The sequence below is a fragment of the Aptenodytes forsteri genome, unplaced genomic scaffold, assembly GCF_000699145.1.
Source record: "Aptenodytes forsteri isolate BGI_AS27 unplaced genomic scaffold, ASM69914v1 Scaffold147, whole genome shotgun sequence".
NCBI classification, from domain to species: domain Eukaryota; kingdom Metazoa; phylum Chordata; class Aves; order Sphenisciformes; family Spheniscidae; genus Aptenodytes; species Aptenodytes forsteri.
In genome coordinates, this window is record NW_008795320.1 from 2372826 (window position 1) to 2397007 (window position 24182).

Below are 24182 nucleotides of genomic sequence, written 5' to 3' on the forward strand. Positions count from 1 at the left end.
CCTGGGATGAAGTTCCTAGAATTTACTTCTCCCTCCCTAGGATCATTCCCCGGGAATTTCAGATTAAATCAGCTGGGAGTGGGTAGAGATGTCTAACTTCCTCTCTGTAAGGTTTCCTGTGTTTTCAGGAAGCTGCAACCAAGGATGTTCTGCTCCCTTCTATGTCATGTAATGCACAGGTGAAGTTGTAGGTCTTGGACAGCCTGAGATGCTGTGTTTCGTCCTGAACCAGGAAGATCACTCCAGCCTGGTTGGCCATAATACTGGCAGGTATTTGTGTCATTGCTGTTTTCTAATTGAGGGTGAATGTACATTGCTTTTCTCAGTAGCTCTGTTCTCACCAGCTGGAAAGCATGAAATAGTAGCTGAAAGAAGTGTGTTTGGTTTGTTGTTTATTTCCTTCAGCTCCATGTGGGTCGTGTTGTGCCATTCTGTGCAAAGAGAGTATAATATGCTCTGTTTAAATAAAGCATAGTGACAGATTCAGACTCTTCAAGGAAGAAGGTAAAGTCTTAAAACTAATGCCCAGTATTCCCAACTGACTGCAAGAAGGCCTTGTGTTTTGGCCTTTTGCAGCCTCCAGCCATGATACATGTGCAAATTGTCCATACTTGCTGCAGGTGTGCAGTACGGGTGCTGTCTCTGAAGCACTGCAGCTTGTTCAGTGTATATGCAGGAGGTTGGGTCCCTGCCTGTCATGGAGTGGCACAGGGAAAGAGGCAGCTGGGAGCAGCAGTCGATAGAACAATCCACGCAGCTTGCTCACAGTTGCTGTCTTTCCCAAGGGCCCCTCAAACATAGACCGAGTAAAACGTTTCCAGCAGGACAGGGAGCTCTGAGCCTCCACCTCAGCAGCTGGGTGTAAGATGCTCTCAGGTCCTTTGTCCTGTGCAGGAAGTACCCCATTCTGCAAGGAGAAGTCTTGGAAACCCAGGAGGGACTGTGGCGTGGAGCAGCCTGCTGCTGCCTGGACAATTCCTTTTGCCTGCAGCCTGCTCTCAAGGGACTTTTGGGGAAAAGAGGGCAGTCAGAACTGGGCTGTGGGCCAGGTGAGTTTTCTGGTAAGGTGTGCTGGCCCCAGGACTGGGGTTTTGTTAGTGCTACAAGTCACTTCAAACCTAGCTGTTAGATGTCACTGCCAACACCAGAACAGGTCCTTGGGATTGTGTACATTGGTGGACCCAGACATTAAGGAAATCGATTTCCATCTTTTTTTATGTTAAAAAAATCCCATGCAGAAGAAGAGGGCAAAGAAGAGAGAATTTGGGGATCCGCCTTGTCCTTGGACAGCCATCATCCTCATAGCAGGAAAAAGCTCTTTTCTTTGAGCATTACATTTGCTCTCTTGGGAAAGCTAGGGAAGCATCTGTCCAGCATGAGAAGAATAAAATGTCATGTTAAATTTATAAAGCAGGAGTATAATGCCTCCCTCCTTTCACTTCAGCTTTCTCTCCTGTGTCTAGCCTGACTCCAAGTTGCCTTATGCAGGACTCTGCAATCTATGGCATGCAGGTCAGAGGCACAGTACCAGCTTGGCTTGTTTGAATGGCAGCTGTTTGTTGATGCAACATTACTGTCAAAAGCAGTGACTTCCTGGACTCCAGGCTCAGCGAGGGGCATCCATCCAGCACTCAGCCTCTAATTTATGTTTTTGTTTTAATGTGCAGCACATCTGTCCTCTGAAGGCTGCTGGGTCCTGTCTCCCATTTCATTGCCTACTTTTATCACACCTAACAGTCACTGTGGTAAGCTCCAGATAGCTCGAAGGTAGAACATGGAAATCATGAGTCCCTCCATTGCAGAAGCCAATCTCTTCTGGTGTGAAGGCATTTGAATAAATATTGCAATTACCTGTTTCTGAAGGTAGTGCTTTGGAATGCAGGTGGAGAAAAGCATCTTTTTTTTTTTTAAGGGGGAAAAAAAAAAAGCTTTTATAGTGTATGTGTCCCTGCAAACAAAAGCGGTAAGAACTGATGGGAAATAGTCAGGATGGAAATGAAGGTTTCCAGAAACCACCTTGGACAAAATCTTCTTCCTTCCTTTTCTCTGGTTTGTAAAACTAGTTGAAAATAAATTATATGTGTGGTCTCCTGTCCATGATATCTCAGTAGCTTCCCAGCAAAAGCTAGCACCGTTAGCAATTTCTAAAACGAACTCATCTGTGTACTCTCCACAGGCATACCAGTTCAGTATAGTTGTCTTTGAGCCGTTTTATCTTCTGTGGTGCAGTCCAATCAGGAATTTAAGCCTCTACAAGCAATTTTTGTAACATCTGTATCACCTTGGGTTGAGAACTCATGGCTTCTGAAGAGTAGTTGCGGCTCCTATATTGGAGTGTATGACAAGACTCAGCATTTGGGCTGTGTGAAAGCTTCTGGGTAACCTAGCTCCCGAGATGGGCGAGGATGTGGCTCAGCAGGGACTACAGATGCAGCCTGGGGGCTGTTCTGCGTGCCCAGTCAGGTGCAATTACCTGTTGTCACTGGCCACTCCTATGCACTGCTCCCAGAATTGCTCCTCCCTTCATCGCAGGTGTGTATCTATGGCTCCTGGCCATGGAAATAAATGGTGTTTGTATGAAGCATCCAAAAGGCAGGTCTCTCCTGCTATGCTGGTTTGTATACTCCCTCCCACTGGCTCAGACCTTCAAACTCTAATACTGCAAACAGCTGACAGCTTCAATGAGGCTCTTTGCAAAGTAGAGGTGATGTAGGATGAGAACATCTTTGGAATTCTGGAAAGGATTTGGCGGCCTGGTTAGAAAAGAAGTCTCAGCTCGATGTCAGCTTTGCAACACTTGATTCAGAGCAGGTTAAATGTTGTAAAGGGAAAAGAGGTGCCTTTCTCAGCTTAGCCACGAATTTACTTCCAAACCACAATCTTATGCTTTGTTGAAAAAGGTTTTTTAGAGGTAAGTTTTTTGGATCGATTCACAAGTTGTTTAGAGACAGAACCTTGAAGAACACATGCTGTTGCTAACCCAAAGAGGGCACTGTGTGCATGTAAAACCCACAGCAATAAATGTGCTCTCCTTGTGCAACATCATCATCTGCAGCAAAAATCACTGATAACTGTTCAGTTATAGCTTTTCTTAGTCACATGAATGACCGGGGGGGGCTTTAAGACGTTTTGAATTACTAGGTTTGGAAAGTACTTGGAATCTTAAAATCTTTGGTCTAGTGTTTTGTATCCAGCGCTGCCGCAGGTGTTATATGGGCTCTAACAAGTCACCCTTATGCAAAGGTGAACATAAGGAAAGGCAAACACTCCCCAGAAGTACCTCTTGAAAAATAAAACCCATTAGGGGTTTTCTTTTAACACAAAAACTTCAATCTGACTGCTGCTTTTCAAAAACTTTGGAGATTGTGCTTCTATAGTCAGGAAACTTTTGTTGTAACCTGCAAACTGAAGTTTACCTATAGGCTTAAAATGGTTTAAGAACAGGAGCTGGTTGGTGAAATTGGGCTTGATCAAAACTTCCAGATCAAAAAACAAGTTTGGATTCAAAAAGACAGACGTTCTTATCAGTAGTTTTATAAACTTTGTCCCCTAATCTTTGATTTTAGAATTTCATTTGTCTGTTCTAATCTCAAGAAATATGTTGGATTCCTGTGCTTTAAACAGTTCTCCCCCCCCCCCCCCCCCCCTCCTCCCCACCACTACTTGCAGACGGACAGGTAAGGACAGCTGTAGTCGGGAGCACTGGGGACCGGAGCATCACTTCTCCCTTTGCTCCTGCAGCATCTCCAGTTCAGGGCTTGCCTACGTCAAAAGCCTTCTTGCTTTTCTTTCCTTTTCAGCACGCCCCGGTGTTGCTTAGCTCCAGCCTCTGCAGCCAAATTTCAGGACGCCCTGCTCCGAGATGGCCAGAATGCAAATATTGTCAAGTTCAAAACCTCTATGCACTACAAAACTACCTGGGTACCTCTAATAATAGAGAGTCAGATTTTATCCCATTTTTCTCCAACAGTTGCTTAAATGTCTTTGGCTGTCTGACTGCTTTTTCTGTAACTGGCGCATCCCCACTGCTTGGGTATGAATCAAGCTCCACACCTCAGCTGGGCAGATTCCTCTCAAATTCATCTCATCTCTGAAGACTCAAGTTCTGTTGTTCCTTGTCTGGAGAGCTGGGTCTCTCATTCCCTGGCTGTAAGCCCCGAAGTGTACAGCCATAGTTAAGGCCAAAGTAAATATGGCATCAAGGAGAGTGAGAGAGATGTTTGTTCTGCAGGTGCAAGCTCAGATTTTCTCCTGAGTCTGGCGGTGTCATTGCAGCACAACACTCACTCATTGAGGTTCCTGTGCCTCACAGCTCTGAGGTCCTGAACCTCCAGTGGTTTGGTGGGAGTGGTTATTGCAGCGAAGAGAGGAGAGAAACCAGGCCTGCTTACAGCACAGGAAATCCGTATAAATAGAGGATTATTATAAAACTCCTCCTCTCCTCCCTGCCCTGCATTAGGCTTGGATAGACTATGAAATTTTGCCAATGTCTCACCTGGAATCCCAGTCAAAACCGATAGTTTGGAAATCTGCATGGGGAGAAAAAGTGAGTGGAGTTAGTGTTTTCATACTTGTTCGAAGACAAGCCTCAAAGTTATAGGTCTTGGAATGCCCTTTATCTGTCTAAAATAGAATACGTTCACATTTCACTGTCCATCACACTCCTTCCCTTGCCTTCCCCTATCAGCAGCAGTTACCTTGCTGTGAAAGATGGCCAGGTGGCCGATGTGGATTGTACAAACTCCTTCATTCTCACGTCAGAGCGGTTGCACTGTGCGTGTGTGCTGTGTCTGGGGAAAGGCCCTCTCAAAAATGCTTTCTTCTGGCTTTTTCCCCTGTAATTCTGTAGAGGCTAGAAGAGGTTTACTGTCACTTTTTACTGGAAGGAAGAGTCTGCACTTCTGTGATCTGAAGTTTTCACTCAAAAAGTTTCTGGCTTTCAAAATTTGGGAGAGGACAAGGTTCTCTGCATTCACTTGTACTTGCCTGTGTTTCACTTCCATCATATGAATGCAGAAGCTGCCTGGTGAGCGTTAAGCCTACATTGTATGTACTTGCAGCTGGTAGACAAGAGTGTGCTCTTTCAGGGCTCTTTCAGATCAGCTGGTTTGCTGATGTGCAGATGCCCTCACCAATTAAGATTAATTCAATCAGACTGATGTAGTTCAGGGTATGCCAATGAGCAGCAGGTTAATCCAGAGTACCTGTGATGAGGGAGGGAATGCCTGCACTGTTAGATCTGTTTCTTGCTCTGTGCAGTCAGCAGCAGGGTTTCTGCGCTGCCTAGTTCTCATGGGTGAGTAACTCCTCACGGCAGGGGCCTTGGTGAGCGTGGGGGAACTGAAAGCACTGGCTCAGAGCGATGCAGAGGAGTTTCCTTGCCTCTTGGACTGGGCGGCTCTGTTTTTAAGAGCATGAATTTGTAGATGTTGGATTCCATTTCCCTCCCCTCCTTGGAGCAGAGGTGGTAATGCGAGAGATGTCAGATGAGGAAGCAAGAAGCTGTTTTTTCCTTATGGTTGTTCTTTCTGAGCTGGGGGTGGGGGTGCACTGTTCGTCTCTATTGCCACCCACCCGGGCCAGGGAAGGATGCGGTGTTTCTCAGAACATGAGGTTTTTCTCTGCACAGCTTGTGGATGAGAGATTGTGCAGGGCACGGGAAAGTGCAGCCTGGCGGGCTTAGCCATTTTTGTAACTTGGGCTTGATTGGCACTTCTGTCACACGGGGCAGAACTGTGTCGAGGGACATACTGAAATTGTTTTTCTGGAGGAACTGTTGTTGACTTGAAAACATAGTGGGACCTGGCATAGTGGGTTTTTCTTTGTCTCTCTTATTTTTGTCAATGAAATCCTAAGCACCTGGTGGAAAAGTTTATTCTCATTCTCTTGCTAGGTCACTTGCCAAATCTCCAGATTAATTTCCTTCAGATGTAACATTTTCAAGCTCTATTCTAGAAGAGGTGGGTCTTTATTTTTTTTGTTTTAAACCATGAAATGTGGGAAGAAAATGTTTGCTGACTGTCAGGCTGTGGTGGGAATGTGTGGTTCTTCTCTTTGCTGCCAACTTCACTAAAAAGACCTGAATGACTCAATATGTCTTGATGAACACTTGTGTGTGACAGAGGGCTCGTCAGGATTTCCCTGACTGGCACCTGCCTGAGTCCAGCCACAGAAGGATGCAGAGGGCTGGAGGGTGGAGCAGGGAGGGACAAAGTCAGAACCTGCCCAAAACTGTGCTCTGCTCTGAAGAGCTGAGCTGCTGCAGCCACCTTCTCCCCGAATCCCGCCCCCCCTGCCTCCATGGCTCAGTGCTTCTGCTGCTGCCACGTTTGCCCATGTTTCCTATTAGAGGAGGTTAAAGCTGTCATTCTAATCAATAGCAAAATCAACAAAATACAGAGGGAGAAGAGATGAGTCTGGCAGGAGCTGAAATTGCTGCTTCTTGGCAAGTTGCACTGGGGGAAAGGTGCTGGTTTTCTGTTGAATGACAGCCAGGCAGAGGCAGGATGGAGGAGAATCGAGAGGGTTAATGGGGTAGCAGGTGTGATAGGGGGAGGAAGTCTCCCAAAGTACCAGCTGGAAGTATCTGGGGGGAGCACATGTGCCTGACTGCATGTGAGGAGAGCCACTGGCTGACTAGCACCAGAAATGCTGCTCTGGATGCTGAGGTGGTTCTCCCAGCTTCACCGTTGTGCAGCCTTGAGCAAGTCCATGCCTCTATTGCCTTTAGTCGTGTTTCTTTAGCATCTTCAGAGTGAGGACTGAGGACTGATTCTACTGCATGCATATACAGCATCTTGCACGGGAGGATCATTGTCACCAGGGCATTTGGTCACCACTGTAATACACAGCACTGAAACATCTCTGATTTTATGGGTCGCCAATGAACTAACGCCTACATCTTTCGCTCTTGTTTTCCAGTAAAACCAGGCACAAAAATCTCTTGAATCTTTGGGTGTGATTTCTTTCCTGACACACCAAAATCGGGGTTGATTCTGTGGGGTTTGTGCCTCAGTAACACAGTGGCTGGATGTTATCACAAGCTACAGGGGCTTGTGGGAAGAGAAGGGTGGTGATATGGTTAAAGTATGGGGACAGGAGTAGTACTCCCAGTTCCGTTTCCTTTATTGCTACAGATTGACTTTATCCTTTTATGGACTGGCAGAGATCTGAGATAAAATCACGTATTGCAGTAGTGTCTTACAGCCTAGGCACGAGACCTTGCTGTGCAAGGTGCTGTTGTCATCTTGCTTACAGTGAGGGTCGGCGTTCCGGCTGTCCATATTGTCTGTCTTCTCAGTGTAGAATGGGACATTAAGGTGAAGCTCCTGTAAAGCAGTCAGCCCTTTGAGCGTGGCAAGTGCATGGGATTCCCCTTCTCCCAAACAACTGTCCTGTACCCTGCCTCCTCCTTCTCTATCATGCCTCTTGTCCTTGGGCTGTCTCTCTTGGCTGCCTCTCCCTTCCCCAGTGGGAAATAAGGCAGCACGTACCATAGTATCCTCTGCTGCTGCTTGGGCTGGGCAGGTGCTGTGGTTATCAGGAAGCAGAGCCTTTGCACCTCTATGCCTTCTCTTGTTCGAAATGCTGCTTGCATCTTGAATTTCAGGTAGCTGGATTCCAGCTGGCTCTGGTGCTCTTTCTGTCCTCTGCTCAAGAGGTAGCTTGGTAAGGCTTCTGCTCACTTGCTCTTGGCAGGCTAAGAGTGCATTTGGGATTACATTTAGTAACTCACTTGGTATCTGGTAACCTGTTGAGATGTGGCAGCACAGTCCTGGGGGGGCTCTGAGTCCGTGGTCCCAGGCACTGCCTGACCAAAGTGGAAAACATCGTGCCCCTGCCTCTGGCTGACACTCCATCCTGGCAGGATCATGGATGTGGGCGTGCAGAAGTCAGAGCAGAGGAAATGGATCTGCTGCTTCAGGGGTGTGATTGCTGTCATCTATCTGGCCTCCCTCAGTGAATGTGACCACTGGCTGGAAGCCAACAGCAAGGAGGCGAGAAGCTTGCAGGCTGTGCCAAGAGGTGCTGGCGAAGGAGCTCGTAGGGTGCTCCAGGCAGGTGGGTGAGTGTCAGTGAGGAGTGTGGGCAGTCTTTACCATCACTGCTCTGCAGCGGGGCTGTAAAGTTCGGCAGAGTGCTCTTGGAGGTTGGTGAGCTGGACATCTGCTTGAGAGGGACAGCAGTCTCTGCATGCGCCCCCCTCGCTGCAGAAATGGGGTGGTGGAGAGCCTGGCTCTGCTCAGGGCTGCCCTGGCTCTGGAGCACACCGGGGATCCTCTTTCTGAGCAAAACAAACCTCCTGGAGGACATGATTGCTGCCTGAGACATGGCCTAGTACTTTACCTCCTTCCATGGTAACGCACTCTTCCAGGCAGCTGCATGGCTGGAGCAGCCAAATGTATGTGTCATCAATGCGAGCTGCTGCTCCCCTGGGTGTCTGACAACCTGAACAAGCTGGAGGCAGCAGAAGGCTTGGCACAGCCCCGTGACACAGCTTGTCTCACGGAGCCCTCAGGCACTGCAGGGGCTAGAGCCTTGGCTGTGTTCCTGACTTTGCTGTGCTCTGCGGGCAGGCTGCCCTGTGATGAGATGGGCTAATTCTGCCCCTGTGCAACACCAGCGGACATGCGCTGCAAGCGCTCCCATAGCCCTGGGAACCCCTTGTGCTCAGTGCCCCTTCCCCTGCGTAGTTCTTTCCTGCCTGCTCGCACTGTAGCATATGGAGGGAAGACTATCTCTCGCCAAGAGACAATTGATTACCATCTTTTTCAGTTTTGCCTGAGCACTCCACGCTGGGGAGAGGAGGCCAAGAGGCTTCCCCTGCCCTGAAAACCAGGCTTGACACCTATTCTAGGGGTTTAGGTGGGACAGAAGAGGCCACTGGTTAGGGTAGAAACTTCCAGCTTGGGATTCAGCTGTTTGAGTAGTGACTTTCTTCTGAGCTCTTCAGGACTGGAGCCAGCAGCTGAGAGAAATCCAAATCATAGAAGGAAAAAGGGTCTTAAATGCAGATGTGATTTATTGGTTTTTTGTATTCTTACAACACTGGAGCTGCAGCAAGAGGGGAGAAAGGTGGCAGCAGGTTTCAGAGGTAGGGGGCAGCAGCAGTGAAGCAGGAGCTAAAAGTGCCCTCCTTGGAGCTGGGGCAACCCTCTAACCCCAGGACTTGAGCAAAGGAGACCCAGGCATCTGGTGTTACAAATGCAAGGGGCAGGGAGGAGGCTGCTCTTTGGATCCCCCCCGATCTAATTATACTGCCTTCCCCAAAGGGCGGCAGACATTCCAACAGCTACTGTCGCCTCACTCAGGGCTGTCCTGCTGCTTCCTTTCTAGAGCTGTAGCCACAAGCAACTTGACAAAGGGATAAATCAGAGCAGCAAAGTGTGGGAGCATGCACTGTGTCAGCGGGCACTCCCTAGCTTGCACAGGGAATAAACACAGTCGAGGTGCAATCTCTGCACCAAGCCCCGCACTGCTATAGTTTGGTTTTGCCAGAGAGAAGTCCTTGCCATGTTCATGAGGATCAGTGGAAGATGTTTCCCAGGGAGAAAGGAAGAAAAAGCAAGTGAGCATGGGGCCCTGAAGCGTGAGTTTTCCGGGGGAGAGTAGGGTCATGCTGACTTCATGACACTGTTGACCCAGGGAAGGTAAGGAGCAATGTGTGTGTAGAATCCGGGCCAATTGTTATGCCTATAGGAGAAGATGCCGTAGGCTTTGTTGTTGCAGACAAGTGGATCCCCGGCATCGCCCTGTAAAATGGGTGAGAAGAGAGATCAGTGTTGATTTATGTGGGGTCCTGAGGAAAAGGGTGGGGTCCTGAGGAAAAGGGTGCATTTGCAAAGAACAGGGAGGCTGCAAATATCAGGACAGAGCTTCCCCAGAAGCTTGGACTCACAATGGATGTGGCTAGCTCTGGGTCTAAAAGGAACCATTGGCAGTTTTGTCTGGGACCCAGCACAACTACAGCTGGGCAAACACTGAAGCTTAAAGTATCACTCCATTTCTGCCCTTCTGCTGGCTGCAGAGCACTACAAAATGCACTCAGACCAGCTGTGAGATGTAGGGCAAACCCCTCTTCGGCCAAGCTGTTGTCTTGTTGTGCTGTCGCAGACTCCTAGGTCCTCTGCTACAGGAAGACAAGGATCCCGTTGTCCCTTCTGCTTGGCCCAGGGCTGAGCACAAGCGTGATGCCTGCAGTCAGCAGGAACACTGCTGACCCCCTGAGGGTCTGATCCTTGGAGATCAAGACCCAGGGCACCTCTTGTGCCAGGACAGCAATAGAGAGGGATGCTGGTGAGGAAGCATGGAGTGATAGGGGCAGGGAGAGAGAGAGTGAGGGGACAACAAGAAGCAATTTTGGACAGTACCTTTTCAGTGAAGTTTTTTAGCCCAGATCAGGTTTGTGCCTAGCACCTGGCTGAAACCTCCCCCGCAGCCTTCTACTCCCTAAGTCAGAGACTGACCTTTTCAGGTACCCCAGCAGATCCACTGTGTCCACAAATCAAGTTGTCAGCAAGTCCAGGGTAGTGGCTGAGGCAGTCCCTTTGTTTGATGATGGTGACGGTGGCTTTGCGTAACGTGGCAGCAGGTGTTTTGTAGCCCCAGCCGGCTATGCTGCACACAGTCCCACCAGGGACTTTTGATTTTTCAAAGGAAATGGTCCTAACGTAGCTGTTGCTGGTGGCATTGCCTTTCAGCTGGGCAAGGGGACAGAAAATACAGAAGTAAGTGCTTGGTTTGTAAACGCTCTGCGGCAAAGGCTGTCCCCTTCCGCTCCAGGGTTACAGCTCAGCCCTGCGTGTCGGGCAGATGGGATCATGCAGGTGCTCCAGGCAGGTAGTTACCTTCAGCAAGAGGATGTCATTTCCCTTCTTAGGACTCATGAAGTCTGGGTGGCAGTGATACTCTTGGACTTCGAATGTTTGCCAGCTTTCCTCTCTCTTCTGGATTGTGTGGGCTCCAAGGATGACAGTCAGAGGTTTGTGTCTGGTAAAATCAAGCACAGTGTATGTCATTAGCTTTCTCCTGTCTTTCCTGGTAACACTGAGGCACATCTTTCAGGGGCATGGCCAGGAGAGACCGACTGGGCTTTAGAGAAGAATGGTGGGAGCAAGGAGCTCTGCCAGTGAATCTACCCAGCCAAGAGGCAGAGCCAGTTCCTGTTTGATAGACTGGAGCTCTGCAAGGGTTGCTTTACCTCTGGATCTCGAGCTGAGTGGATTTGGTCCAATACTGATTCTGCGTACTAAGATATGTGGACTGTTGGTCCAGGCTTCGTAGGCCCATGGAAGTCCATGGCACCAAGGAGGGATTTCTAAATCAGGACCCTGCTCCAGGCCAATGTACCTTTACTGGCTTCTACATCATCTGCAGAAGGGGCTGCCTTAGGAAAATCAGGAGGGACCCTGGGTATGGCTGGGAGTCCCTCTCAATCTAGCAGGTGGGACTTGGACATCCGGGCTCCTGGCTTCTGCTGATCCTCGTTTCTGCTGCTCAGATGTGGGGACTGGCCCTGAGCCTGGGTTACTGGCACCGGGGCAAAGCTGTCAGCCCTGAGGAGTATAGTAGCTACACCCAGAGTCATGCACATCTAGAAAAGACCTCTTGCCTCTCCATGCCCCAGTTTCTCCACCTGGAGAGATGGAAGAGAGCTGGGCAAACACCTTGTTCATAAGAGATTATTAATTCTGATAACAGTCTTGGAGGTCTTTAGTGGCAGAAAGGGCAAAGCCTGACACCAGGAAACCCTGCTATGCCAGCAGGTCAGTGACAGCAAGGGAAGAAGCCAGTCTGACTTCTCATTGTTGACATCTGGGGAGAATAAAATTAGTCATGGGGGGGGAATAAAAAAAATAAAGGTAAGTATCTGAACATGGGCTGGGGAGGGACATGGGGAAGGATGGCTCGAGGGAGAGCTGCAGACAGACCCATGCTGTTTCGGTGCTAGCCCCCACAGCCTTGCCCTGTCCCAACAGTGCAGCCTGCACTCCCTGCTAGGGAAAGAGTTTGACCACAGCCATGAAGGAAGTGATTCAAACTGTTAGACCTCCATCTAGGAGATGTTACCCAGACCATGGCAGTGCAACAATCTCGTTGCGCCAGGTGCTGTACAAACATAGCAAAAACTTACATGAAGCACTGAGCCGCTGTCATCACCCAGTTTGGGGCCACTAGGAAGCCTCCGCAGAAGTGGTTGTTCTTTCCTTGCAGATAGGCCACGTAGGGTGTGGAGTGGGTCTTGGCTTTACCTCCTCCATCCATCCGATTCCAAGAATAATCTGCAATGAACGGGACTGAGGATGAGCCGGATCGGAGGGCGCAGGACACGCTGTCTGGGACTCTTCCTTCCCCAGCCCTCTCCCCGCCTCTGGGCCACTCTACTTACTGGCTTTGGCTGGGGGGCATGTCACCAGCAGGAGAGAGAGCAGGAGTTTCTGCAGGCACTTCATCATAGCGTTGTCGGCTTCAGTGGATCCCTTGGAGGTGAGGCTGCAGCTGGGGTCTCTTCTTGCTCCCAGCAAGGTTTTATAGCCTGAGACTAGACTCCAGGAAACCACAGAAGTCAGACTCATCTGATTAATCTATCTGCAAATTGCATGCCTCAGCAATCTGAGAGGGGAATTCAGTCAGCCTTGGGCATCAACCCACCTTCATCTTGGGCCTGATCTGGGGTATCTGATGTCCTTCTAAACCCAGAGCCAATTTTAACCCATTGCCTTTGAGCTGGAAGCTATAGGGAGCCTACCTACCCTCATCACTTTGCCTGCCAGTAGGCTCTCCCCTTGCAGCTCGTATTTGTTGTGCACTTGCAAACTTGATTTTTATCATGAGCCTTGCAAGAACAAGATTTCTTTCACTCGATGTACCAGTTCCAAAGCCTGTGCAGTGGCAGTTGAGGACCCTCCTGCTTTTTCAGTAGGTGTGGTCCTGGCTAATAGAGCAAAATTGGTGTGAGTGCATTTATAACACCACACTGGTCATGGCTATGTGAGGGCAAGAAGTTGGTGTGGCAGCTTCATGAGCGTGGCCCACAGCAGTGTGACTGCTGCTGTTGCCATGAGGTCTCTGTTCTGCACCAGCTGCTGACTTAGGGCTTTGCTTTGTACAGCAAAAGACACCTTTTTAAGTGTTTCTTTCCAGATGTAATTATTCACTGTTGAATTGTGGAGTTCACTGTCTCTTACCAGCCAATGTGAGAGAAGACAGGAGGACACTTCCTTGACCTTGGGGTAGGGGCTCACTTTCCCTCTAATGTGTTGAGGGTGGATGGAGACAGGTTTGGGATTCTGCCCCTTCACTAGCTAGAGATAACCCGATGACACGTCTCCCTGAAGCTGGTCTTGTTCCTCTGGGAAGGATCATGTCCAAGCGTGTCACAGCCAGTGCTGACCCCACCCTGGCAGGCAGTGATTTTTAAATGCCAAACAAGTGCCAGGTGCCTTTCTGCAGTGCATGGTGGGGATCTGTCTTCCCTGGATCAGGCCCCACGGCAGTTGCTCCTCCTCCTCCAGCCCATGGTGAGAGGGACTGTGCTGGAGGAAGGGCTGGTGGCAGATCACTGAACACACTCCCCCCAGCCCCCAGGATGTCCCCTTGCCTCCCCACTGGCACCAGTGCACGGCTCCAGCAAAAGGTAGAAGATGGGCATGTCTATGCACTCGCCCCAGCAGTGGTTCCTTCCATGACTGTGACGAAATGGGGCTGATACGTCCTTGCTGCCCTCAGTGACTGCCGGTAAATTTGCTTTCGTATCTGCCCCCAGTGCCACAGGGCAAAACCCATTTTTAAGCTAAAAGCTGCTATTCTCGTGCAAAGACTGCAGCAGATGGAGCTTCAAGGAAAACCCTGACGTGACAAAGATTTGTGCTATGCAGATAAGCAGTTGCAGCCTTTTCACTTGCAGATTTCCTAGCTGATAGCAGCTGTTAGCAGAAGCCCAAACCATGGACCCTTCTCAGTTTCCCCAGGGTGGCATGGGTGCTGAAGGCAAAGGCGATGTCATTTCCCTTCGTTCCAGGCAAGAACAGGGAGAACATAAGAGCAGACATCCAGGGCCAGACTACAGGGCACCTCCTCCCTCTGACAGAGGTGGCTACTGGAAGCCTAGGAAAGACTATGAGAACAGGGCAAGCATCCCGTTCCTTTGAATTGCACGCAGTTTCTATATGTTTAAAATTCCCTGCTGGGTTTCCCCGCAGCAAACCAGTCTGGTCTCCTCTTGAACTTGCACAGACATTTGTCATCCTGCACCAGGGAGTTCTGCAGCTCAGTTGTTTACCAATGCGCTGTCTCTGCTCCTTGTCATCTCCTCCAGGGAAGTGTCTAGCTCTCTCCTATCTGTATGTGAGAGACACCATCAGAAACTAGCTGGAATGAAGGAGACTAGGGCTCAGAGCTTAGGCAGGTTGCTTTACACCCAGTGCAGGCCATGGAAGGAGGGGCTGGTGCAAGATATTCAGACTCTAGTGCGGGGGTTGTCTGAAAATGGTGCTAGAGCATCCTTTGTGGGGAGGAGAAGCTCGCCTCTGAGCATCACCTAGCTGAGGGGAGAGTCGTAAACCCTTTTGGTTTTGTGCTACTGCTAGAATAGTCTCTGCTCGTGCTGTTCTGCTAGAGCTGGGCTTGCCTTCCTGAGAGGGACAGAAACATGCCAACAAGCTCCAAGGCAGACAGCTCCCAGCTAGGACTCACCCTTGCCTTCTCCAGAGAAAGAGTCTGGCTCTCCTGTGATAGTTGGCATGAGAGAAAAAGAGGAAGTGGCATGGGGTCAGGCGCTTTTGTGAACCCAGGTCCTTTATCAACCCTTTCAATACAATCCTTTCAGAGACGGCACCCGTGTCTCTACCCAGGACATCATATTGCTATTCAGGAGATGGAGCACTGTGGCTGCTGGAGAATGGCAGAGGCAAAGACTGAAAGCACTGGTGTGCAACAGCTGGGACTTTGAGTATGTCTCCTCTCTGAGATCCTAAAGCCCCATCCCTGGGATCTCAGCCGCCACCTGGCCTATGCCCAAGGGGGAGCAGAAACAGCACAGTCCACAAAAAGTCCAGCTCCCTTCACCTGCTGAAGCCTCTTACAGCTAAGACATCTGAAAAGATTAGCCTGGTTTCCCCTGTGACCCAGCCTGCTCTCTTGGCTGCCCTATGTCCTAGGGTGCAACATCACCCAGGCACAAGGTCCCTGCAGAGGGGACAGTCATTACTTTGCAGGGAATGGCAGTTTTTGACCCCTGGTACCTGCTGACACACCACATCCTGGCTGTCAGCTGCTCCCAGGCAAGTGGTGACGTTGCTGAAGTTGGTGAATGGAGTGTGTGCACATCACTTTTCCCAGCCCGTTTCTACCTGGGCAGTTTCTCTTCCTGCAACACACTCATCCCCATGACCCCAGGAAGGGCAACTGTAGCTCTTGTCCTCCAAGTCTGCCAGCAATTCAGTGGATGCAGAGCTACAACTGCCTCTGTCCCAACAGGCTGACCTCTCACTTTGACCAGCTAGACCCTCCCTCCCTCCCTTCTCCCTGGGGCAAGGTACGAGAAAGCAGAAGACATATGCTGGGAAATGCAGCTCTGAGTTTACTGTGGGTGTTTTAAGTGCAGCAAGGTTCAAGCAGGGATGGGGTTACCTGTGAAGGAAATGGGGTCTGTTGTAGCACAGCCTCTTTCTGGTACCATCTGGGATGATCCCTGCTTCTGCCAGGGTGATTTAACATGGCCCTGAACTGGCCACCTGATACGGGCAGGGAATGGGACAGCCAGGAGCCTCAGAACAGAAAGAAAGGGACCCTTGTGTGCACCAGTCAGGTCATTCAGGTTCCCAAGGAGAGAGGTGGGAGTCAAGCCTTCAGCAGGGGCAGGAAGGAAACCAGTGCAGTCTCCAGGGCCGCACTAATGCTAGAGCGAGTGCCACTACTGCTACTTCTTCAGGGTTTTTTTGATCCAGGGCAGGTGGTTGGAGATGCGGGTGTAGACTCTGGGTGGGGAGTTGTACCCAAAGGAAACGATGCCTTGTGCCACCTTATTGCATACCGGGGGCCCGCCAGAATTTCCCTGAGGACAGATAAGAGACTGGTTTTAGAGGCCTCTTCCCTATGGGAACAGGTTTCACCTTGGTCCCTCCCTGCTCAGGCACTGACAGCAGGGCTGTGTCTCTGCTCTGGATCTGCGGCTCTGCTCCTGCCCCCCATGCCCGCCGTGCTGGAGGAGCTGTCCGGAGCAGGTGAGTTGGGGCTCTACCCCTGTGACTGCGCATGGATCGTTGTGTCAGGGATGTGGAAAGCTAGCCCACATGGGAGCTACAAATCAAATACTTGTCACCTCTCCTGGGAACCAGCTAAGTCTGTGCCAGCAGAAGCCCCTGCTACCAGAGAACCCCCCTGCCCTGTGGCCAAGCCCCCAGCCCATCAGCAGCCTGTACCTGGCTGGAATCCCTGAGCTCACAGAAGCTGCCGGCACAGACCATGCTGGTGTTGAGATGCGGATAGAAGTGGATGCATTTCCTGCGGTGGTAGATGGAGACTTTGGTTTCAAAGAGCTTGTTGGTCACCTGGTCATCATCAATCAGGCCCCACCTGGCTATGCTGCACTTGGTGCCTGTGGGGAGGTCGCTGCCAATCTTGGGCAGTGGAATGGCCTTGACATAGTCATTGAGAGTGGCCTTTGCTGTCAGCTGGGAGAAAGCAAGGTTTTTGGAGAAGGCTATAAGCAGAACAGCTGAAGGACACTTCGTGCGCAGAGGTAGGGGAGGTCTAGCAGAACATACAGCACCGCAAACTCTGGTGAGCTGCTGCGAATAGGGCACGCGGCTCCAAGCCCTGCCATGGTTCCCTCCCAGGTCCCTCCCATTTCTGCCTGCCTCCAGCACTCATGGGCAGAAGCAGCTGATGGTTTGCAGAAGGAGCTAACAGCAAGAATGTGTTCTGCCCAGACCCTGCTAGATGCACAACCCCACTCTACCCTCCAACCCACTGCCTGCTGCAGGACCACCTTGCCTTGAGCAGCATGATGGCGTTAGACATGGTGTTGGGGTCATATTCAGAGTGCTGGTGGTATCCGAGAACTCCCCGGATCTGCTGTGTTGTTTCTGGCTTGTGGATGTTGTGAGCCCCCACAATGACTGTGGCATTCCTGGCCATGGCAGCAGAGGGGAGAAGGGGGAAAACAGGTTGGGTCTCACCCATGTCCCTCCCCTTTTGCAGGCAGGCGGAGAGAGCTGCTCAGCACAGGAGGAAGAGGAACCTACTCCAAAATTACCGCAGTGATAGACCTCACAGATTAGGGGAGGAAGAAGGGGATAAAGCCCCTGTACGAAGTACTCACCCCATGCAGTGTGCGGCTGTCATCACCCAGTCAGGGGCCACCAGGAAGCCTCCGCAGGCTAACATCTCTACCTTCAGGTATGCCATGTAAGGGTGGGAGAGGAGCAGAACCTCGTGGCCCCCCACAGTCTGACCCTGTAGAGCACCTGCAAGACACTCCACCGCAGGATGAGGCAGTGGCTGCTGAGGTCAGAGTCCAGACCAGCAGCCTCACTCGCAGCAGCTTGCGGCACCCCAGCTTACTGGCATTGGCCCATGGGCAGGAAAGCAGGAGCAGCAGGGGCTGGGGCTGGCACATCTCTTCTCACAGCTGGACATTCCTTCCAAGATGTGTGGAAGTCTGAGTCTCCTAGTGCCCAAAGGCTGGTTTTATACACTGGGGCCAGCTGTACCCAGCAGCCAGGAAACCATGTGCGATGGCCTGATTGTGCTAATCAGAGCAGTGCAGCATCCCTGCAGGTCTATCTGCACCTCTCCTGCCCCGGCCTGCTCACATGCCCCATGTGCCCTGAGGCTGTGATTGATGAATGATAGAGCAGGACAGAAAGGCCAGGGCAGAGAGACCATGGCATGCCACAGCCCCAAAGCCTCAGGGGTGCTGAGGAGAGGTGTCTTAGGGTATTTCTGAGGTGTGATTTAGCATTTCTCCTGCAGTTTGGCTGCAGGACAAATCACGTTCACCTGCTTCAAAGCATGGTGTCTTCGAGCTCTGGCAATCAGGCTATCCATACTGTACCTTCAGTAGTTCATGCCACTTGCTCCTGGGAGTGGTCAAGTCACCTCATGCTTTGCTGGCAAGTGCAATGGCTGCAGATGCTCTTTCCCCTCTGTGGTTTCCCCTCTGCAGCTGGTCTGGCCACTGGCACATCTGTTCAAATGGGACCAGGGGAAGCCTTCATCTACCCTGCTCTGGAGTCTCTGCTCTCTCCCTTCCCCGACCTGAAATTGCCTGCAAACCAGGCTGCAATTGTTGTCTTCACCTTGCCCCTAGCAAAGTGGTTAAATGCTAAACTGAGCACCAATCCTGCTGCATTTGTCCCTTCCTGGCCTTGTGGTCCTGAACAGAAACCACCATTGGGCTGCCCCAGGTGACCCTGTTTCAAAAAGGTAACCAAATCTTTCTATCAAGGGCACGGAACTGTGGCTCAGGACACCTGCATTCTTCCTGTTCCTGGCTCTCACGCTGCCTTAGCTGGTGGCTGTCTGCACTTTCCTTCTGATCTTTGGGCCTCCAATTGCCTAAGTGTGTCCTATGATGGCAGCTGAGATTGTCCTTTGTATGAAGAGCTTCCTTACTCTCGGGCTGCAACCTCAGAGGGAGCTGTGCCATACAGTCCTGTGTTGTTTAAAGTTGTCTTTCCTATCTGCGCTTCCTAGTCCTTATCTACCTTAATTTTCCCCACTGCCAGGTTGCCCCAGTTTGCTGCACTGTTTCTCGCTCCCTGAGGCTTGTGGGCAGTTGTATGCCCACAGCAAAGCATAAATCTATTAGGGTTAATGCTGTGTGAAGTGTCTGCTCTGCTCAGGAGGGATTGCACGTTGCATACTGGAAGGACATCTTTTCCATGCTCACAAACTTACAACAACTCTTGACTCTGCTCCAGCATAAGAGCATCCGAGGGGCTGGGGACAGCCATAGCAGAGAGGGGCCATAGAGGAGGGGGCAGGGTGCCACACTGGAGCTGTGCGGCCTCTCTGCTGCCATAAGGACAAAAGCTGTCATGAGAGCACAGCCAGGTTCTGCACACCTCCTGCACCCAGCCTCATCCCTCCTATTTTGAGTGTTGGTCAGCATTAAACCTTCCCTCAGATGCTCTCCAGAAATTTTCTCTGAGCCCTGAAGTCCAGCCCTTTCCCTTGCTTTGCCCCATCGTCACCAAAGTCTGGCTTAGGGGCAAACCAGCAGGCAATTGCCCGGCCACGGCTCATCCCCAGAGGCTGTGCTTATGTGGCAAGAGGGACAGACCCCAAGAGCGTGGAAGTGCCACTGGCTTGTGTGAGCACTTGCAAGGTAGAGCAGCTAGGTCTCTGGCCAGCATGCTAGTTGCTAAAGCTGGAGCAGTGCTCTCCTCTCCTCTCATGCCCAGTGAAGCTGTGGGCAGCTGTTAGCCATTCTTAAGTAAAGCAGCTACTTCAAAACACATTCCTCTACTGTGTAGATGAACAATTTGCTATTGAAAGGATGGGGAGAGCTGGGGAGGTGGGGGATAATGCCTCTTTTTAATCCCTGGAGTACTTTCAATCTGGTTCACCTAGGCAGGAACCCTCCCAGAAGCTCTGACTGAGGTCATTACAGATTCTCTGCAGGCATCTGGTTTAAATAAGCTAATTTGGGCTTGTAACTGCAGCCAGGAACTGATGAAAAAACACAACAGGCAAAGGCAATAGAACAATTAGCACTCTGAGGCTTCATTGCCACCCCCTTCCCTCCCCCCCCCCCCCCCCCTCTTCGGGAGATCTTTCTACCCAAAGACCCTGTCTGTGTGCCCATTCCCTGGGACACTTTCTGCCAACGCTCCTCAGGGGCCTGGACGTCACTTGAAGAAAATGAGGCTTGCTTTAATCCTAAATCACCATTTCTGGAGCACTCTCTGGTTACCAGTCCTAATGTAGGTCTGTGACAAGTGGTTTAAACTCAGCTGTGCCTGCCCAAGACATGATATCAGCTTTGCTTCCTGCTGAGTGTGAGTTCAGGTTAAAAAGCACATACAGCTCCAAGGCTCCCAGCAAAGAAGAGTGGATCAGGAGGAAGACCTGTCCTAAAAACCCCTTTGGCACGCAGTAAGGGTGCTGCTTCGTGGCAGACATGCCCTGCGCGGGCAGTGCTGCTGGGCCTGGCACAAGCACAGTGCTTAGGTGCTGTCGTTGCCTCTGCCCACAGTGTGCCCGACGAGCTGGTGATGGGTTGATTTTGCCATCTTGGATAAGATGCCCTCTGGAACCCTACTCACAGGTCAGAGAGGCACAACATTCGTCTCTCCCAGCCCTTCCTCCCCTGTTTGCTTGGGCTAGTCCTCATTGTTCCCAGCCAGGGCTCGAAGCTGGCGGACTCTGAGCAAGCTGACAGCAGGGTACCCATGCTGGGGGCACACGGGCAAGCTGACAGGGCAAGTGTCCCAGGAGGGAACCAGGAAGGCAATGGGGCTGATCTGCCAGTTAATCTGCATTGTTGGGAGGAGGGCATTTGAGGGAGAGCTGCGGTATGGGAATGGAAAATGCCTGAAACAGTTCCTGGAAATAAAATCAGAGTATGTGTGCGGGTATAAACAAACCAACAGATAAATATATCCCTCTCTTACTGCCCAGAGCACTCTCCAGCCTATCAGAAGAGCCACTGGGCTCATGGTAGGGCTGTACTAACTCGGGCAGGGAGGTCTGGGAGCATGGGCTATCCTGCATGCTAGTCCTTCGGCATCAGGGCTTTTGTTTGATTAAAACCTTGCTCCCACTGCACTCTGATCCCTAGTTTCTCTCTGTGAGCAGCAGCTCCCTCCACAAGTCTGTATCCTGCAGTAACCTTGTGCAAAGGTCTTGCTTTCTGCTTGATCCCAGTGGTGCTGAGCTGAAAGCTCCAAGCTCAGATGCCCAGGGCCATTTGAGTTTACTTACTACTCTGTAACAGCTGGTGGGTCAGCAGTACCAGAGCCAGGCTATGCTGCAGACAGTAGAAACCAGACAGCAGTTTTCTGCCCTAAACCGCTTAGTAGTATATATAACAAGCAGGGAGGAGAAACAGCAGGTGGAGGAAGTGATGCACAGGATGGTAAGCAGCAGAGCTTGGAATAAATTTATGCTCTCCAGATACAGTGCAGCAGCACCAGCCCTACTGCCAGTAAACGCATTGCCCCTGCCCCAGCCAGGCAGCAGTAACCGCAGGGAGGTGTGTTGCTTGTCCTTCCTCTACAGTGCTCAGGTTAGGTTTCAAACCAGCCTGATTTCCTCTGTGTGGTGCTTGGAACCACACCCATGCCAGCTCCCCCGTGCATAGGCATCACCCTGCTATTTACGCTGAGCTCCCTCTGGCCCGTTTCCTGGGCAAGGACTGGTTCCTCCCTGCCATCCCTGCATGAACATGGGAAGAAACAGCTCTCAACTGTGAGCCTGTGGCAAGACTGGCATTGAGCTGGGCCCTGCCCCAGAGGGTGCAAAGCAGCGTTGATGAGCTCACATGAGGGATTTTATGGGTCCTGCACAGGGGACCCTAGGCACCAGCCAGGTCTCTGGAGCAGCCTCATGACCTTGGTCATGCCACACTGAGTAGGGGGGTGGGAGCACCATGCAGCTCCCTCCCTCCTGGGGACGTGTCTGCTCACTGGAGACATGGTTACAGGGCAGAAGATGCTAGGGGAAGGCTGAGCTTGTCCCAGGCACAGTAGGAGAGCCAGTGCTGGGCATGGGGTTTGGAGACCAGGCACTGACCTGGTGCAGCTTCACCAGCCCCTCTGAGCTACCCAGGCCAAAATCCAGCCGCAGGGAGGGGAGGGATTGCTTCTCTGGCAATTGCCAGTGGCTGTCAGGAGCTGCATGAAATGCCACACTGTAAAGAAGAAGCGAGATTCAGGAGTTTGCATTTGTGGCACGCTTACTCTGGAGGGATGCTGAGCGATGAGTGCCTCTAGAGCTCCTGTCCTACAAGCACTAAGCACTGGAAACGCTCAGTGCCTTTCACTGAAGGTCAACATCTCCGACCTGTTGCAAAGGAGGGAAAGGTGTAACACCATGGGAGACAGGGTCTAGGCTGGCCCACTGATGATGCGTTTTATTAGGATGACTTCTAAGTAATTATCTTTTTGGGGGGGGAGGGAGCATTTTATGCAGCTGTTTGCTTTCTGTTCAATGTTTTTGCATTGAGGAAATGCAAGTTTCTAAAGAAAAACCACTTAAAGAAAAAAAATCAACAAAGCTTTGCCATTTAAGGTCATTAATGTGGTCTAAAGGAGATGATCCTGACACTTTCTCTTTCATGTTCTTGTTTTCCTTCAAATCCAGAGATGCTCTGTAGACACTTTTCCTACAGAGATCCACCATCACCACCACCCAATTTCAATGAACTGTTGCCCAGGCACAACAACGGTGCCTGGGACAATTCTTTGAGCACTGTGAAGGGCCAGGTCTCCAGGGTTTGGTGTCAGCCCAAGTCAGAGGGGCCTTGCTGGTTCTTCCCAGCTCCTCTGGGGCCAGAAGCATCCTGCCACGTTGGGGACTGGGATGTGCCACTGGAAAGATGACCACCTGCTGCTGCACAGTAGAAGAGACCAAAGCTAGGAAATGCAACCAACCAACTGCCAGGAGCGATCAGTCATTTTTAAACCAGCACAACTCCACCCTTCCTGGAGCAGAAAAACACCTGTGGGAGAATGGATGCCTTGGCTGGTGTTGGGCTGTGCTGGGGCCACACAGCGGGGACAGGATGGGTGGGTGGGGATGTGGAGAGGGAGCCTTGTGGGACAGAGATGGGGATGCCAGCTGTCCATGAGCCAACCTGGGGGTTTCCTGGCTAGGCTCACCAGGCAGAGCTCTCCACGGAGCTTCACCCAGGGATTTTTTTAATCAGAATGTCTGAAAATACAAGTTTTAATCAGGACTGTGCAGCAGCACAGCAGGAAAACCTCAACAGAAATCATCGATATTTTATCTTACATTTGTAGCTTGCTGTCTTTCCCCCGCAGCTGCTCGTGGCCCCCCCACAATCTGGAGCTGGACACCCTCCCGGGAGCAGGCAGTCTCAGGGCAGGAGTGACCAGGCATGCCACTGGCCACAAACCCGAGGAAGCCGGGCTCCAGGCTGCTCCTGCCCTGCTCCTCCCAGGGCGTCCCTGTCTGCAAACTCTTCCCTCTGGGGCCAAGGTACTTTTGCCTTCCTGTTGGCCTCGGTAGGAGCAGGCTGTGGAGGGCTCCAGGGCTTCTGCTACTATGGCGCCTCATCTCAGCATCTGTGAACACCTCCTATGGCCATGGCTCTGGCCGAGGGTTCAGGGGGTTTCAGCTGGCCTCCATACCTCCCCTGGTCCTTCCAAGCCCAGCACTCAGCAGCTATCAGGCAGTTTCAAGTAGATTGTGGTCTTGATCTGAAGGAAAGAGATGAGAAATGTTGCAGGATGGGTGTCCCTCCCCCGCGCCCCTTCATTTCAAAGAAAGAACATCTGAACTGAAATGGCAGCAAAGGAGAAGTACCAAGATAAAGCTCAGCCTGTGTCTGTGCAGATAGCAATGGGGAGCTGCTGCAGAACAACAGGAACTCTCCCTCATGCGGGTGCCCAGCTGAAGGGGAGCCTCATTTGCCCCCAGCCATGGAGCTGGGGACTCCCTGCCTTGGATCTTGCGGCAGCAGCTCTCAGGGGGACACGGGGCTGGATTTGTGCCAGCCAGTGAGGCCCCGCTCTGCTGATCTAATTGCATGGAGTGGAGGGGACCCAAGTCTCCCTAGGCCCCCCAGGCTATGGGACTGTGCCGTGACTTGCCATGGTATGGGAGCAGCGTTTGAGTTGTGTGGTGACTTGCCATGAGGCAGGGAGCTCGGCAGGCTGTTGGGGGGCAGAAGAGAGAGGGTGCTGGAAGGGCAGCAGCAAGGGCTGGGACGCAGCTCAGGCAGCTTCCCAGAGCCAGTCCCCCTCACAACGTGCTGTGAAACTGCGGCATGCCTCACAGGTACCCAGTCCTCTCCGCTATGGAAAGGCCAAACAAGCTAGGTGCTAGGACAGAGCAAGGAACAAGGCTTTGTCTCACTGGAACAGCTCTTGACAAAATAATCAGCCCTGCCTTTTAGGCAGCACCTGATGTGCTTGTGGAAGGGGTGTTAGGAAGAGCCTATGATATTTTGCCGGTCCAGAGGACCTGGCACCCCATGCGCGAGTGTGTTG

General features: G+C 51.4%; 2 protein-coding genes across 2 annotated transcripts; both read right to left on the reverse strand.

The window, feature by feature from the left end:
* Positions 1 to 9614: 9614 nt before the first annotated feature.
* Positions 9615 to 12452, reverse strand: LOC103899344 (granzyme E). Its single transcript, XM_019472229.1, has 5 exons — positions 12389 to 12452; positions 12134 to 12296; positions 10848 to 10989; positions 10467 to 10700; positions 9615 to 9752 (listed from the first exon to the last, which is right to left on the reverse strand). Exons 1-5 carry the CDS (start codon positions 12450 to 12452, stop codon positions 9615 to 9617), a joined length of 741 nt encoding a protein of 246 aa, XP_019327774.1.
* Positions 12453 to 15919: 3467 nt separating this feature from the next.
* LOC103899345 (cathepsin G-like) lies at positions 15920 to 17620 on the reverse strand. Its single transcript, XM_009279811.1, has 5 exons — positions 17566 to 17620; positions 17324 to 17468; positions 16996 to 17131; positions 16422 to 16673; positions 15920 to 16054 (listed from the first exon to the last, which is right to left on the reverse strand). Exons 1-5 carry the CDS (start codon positions 17618 to 17620, stop codon positions 15920 to 15922), a joined length of 723 nt encoding a protein of 240 aa, XP_009278086.1.
* Between the last annotated feature and the right edge of the window lie 6562 nt (positions 17621 to 24182).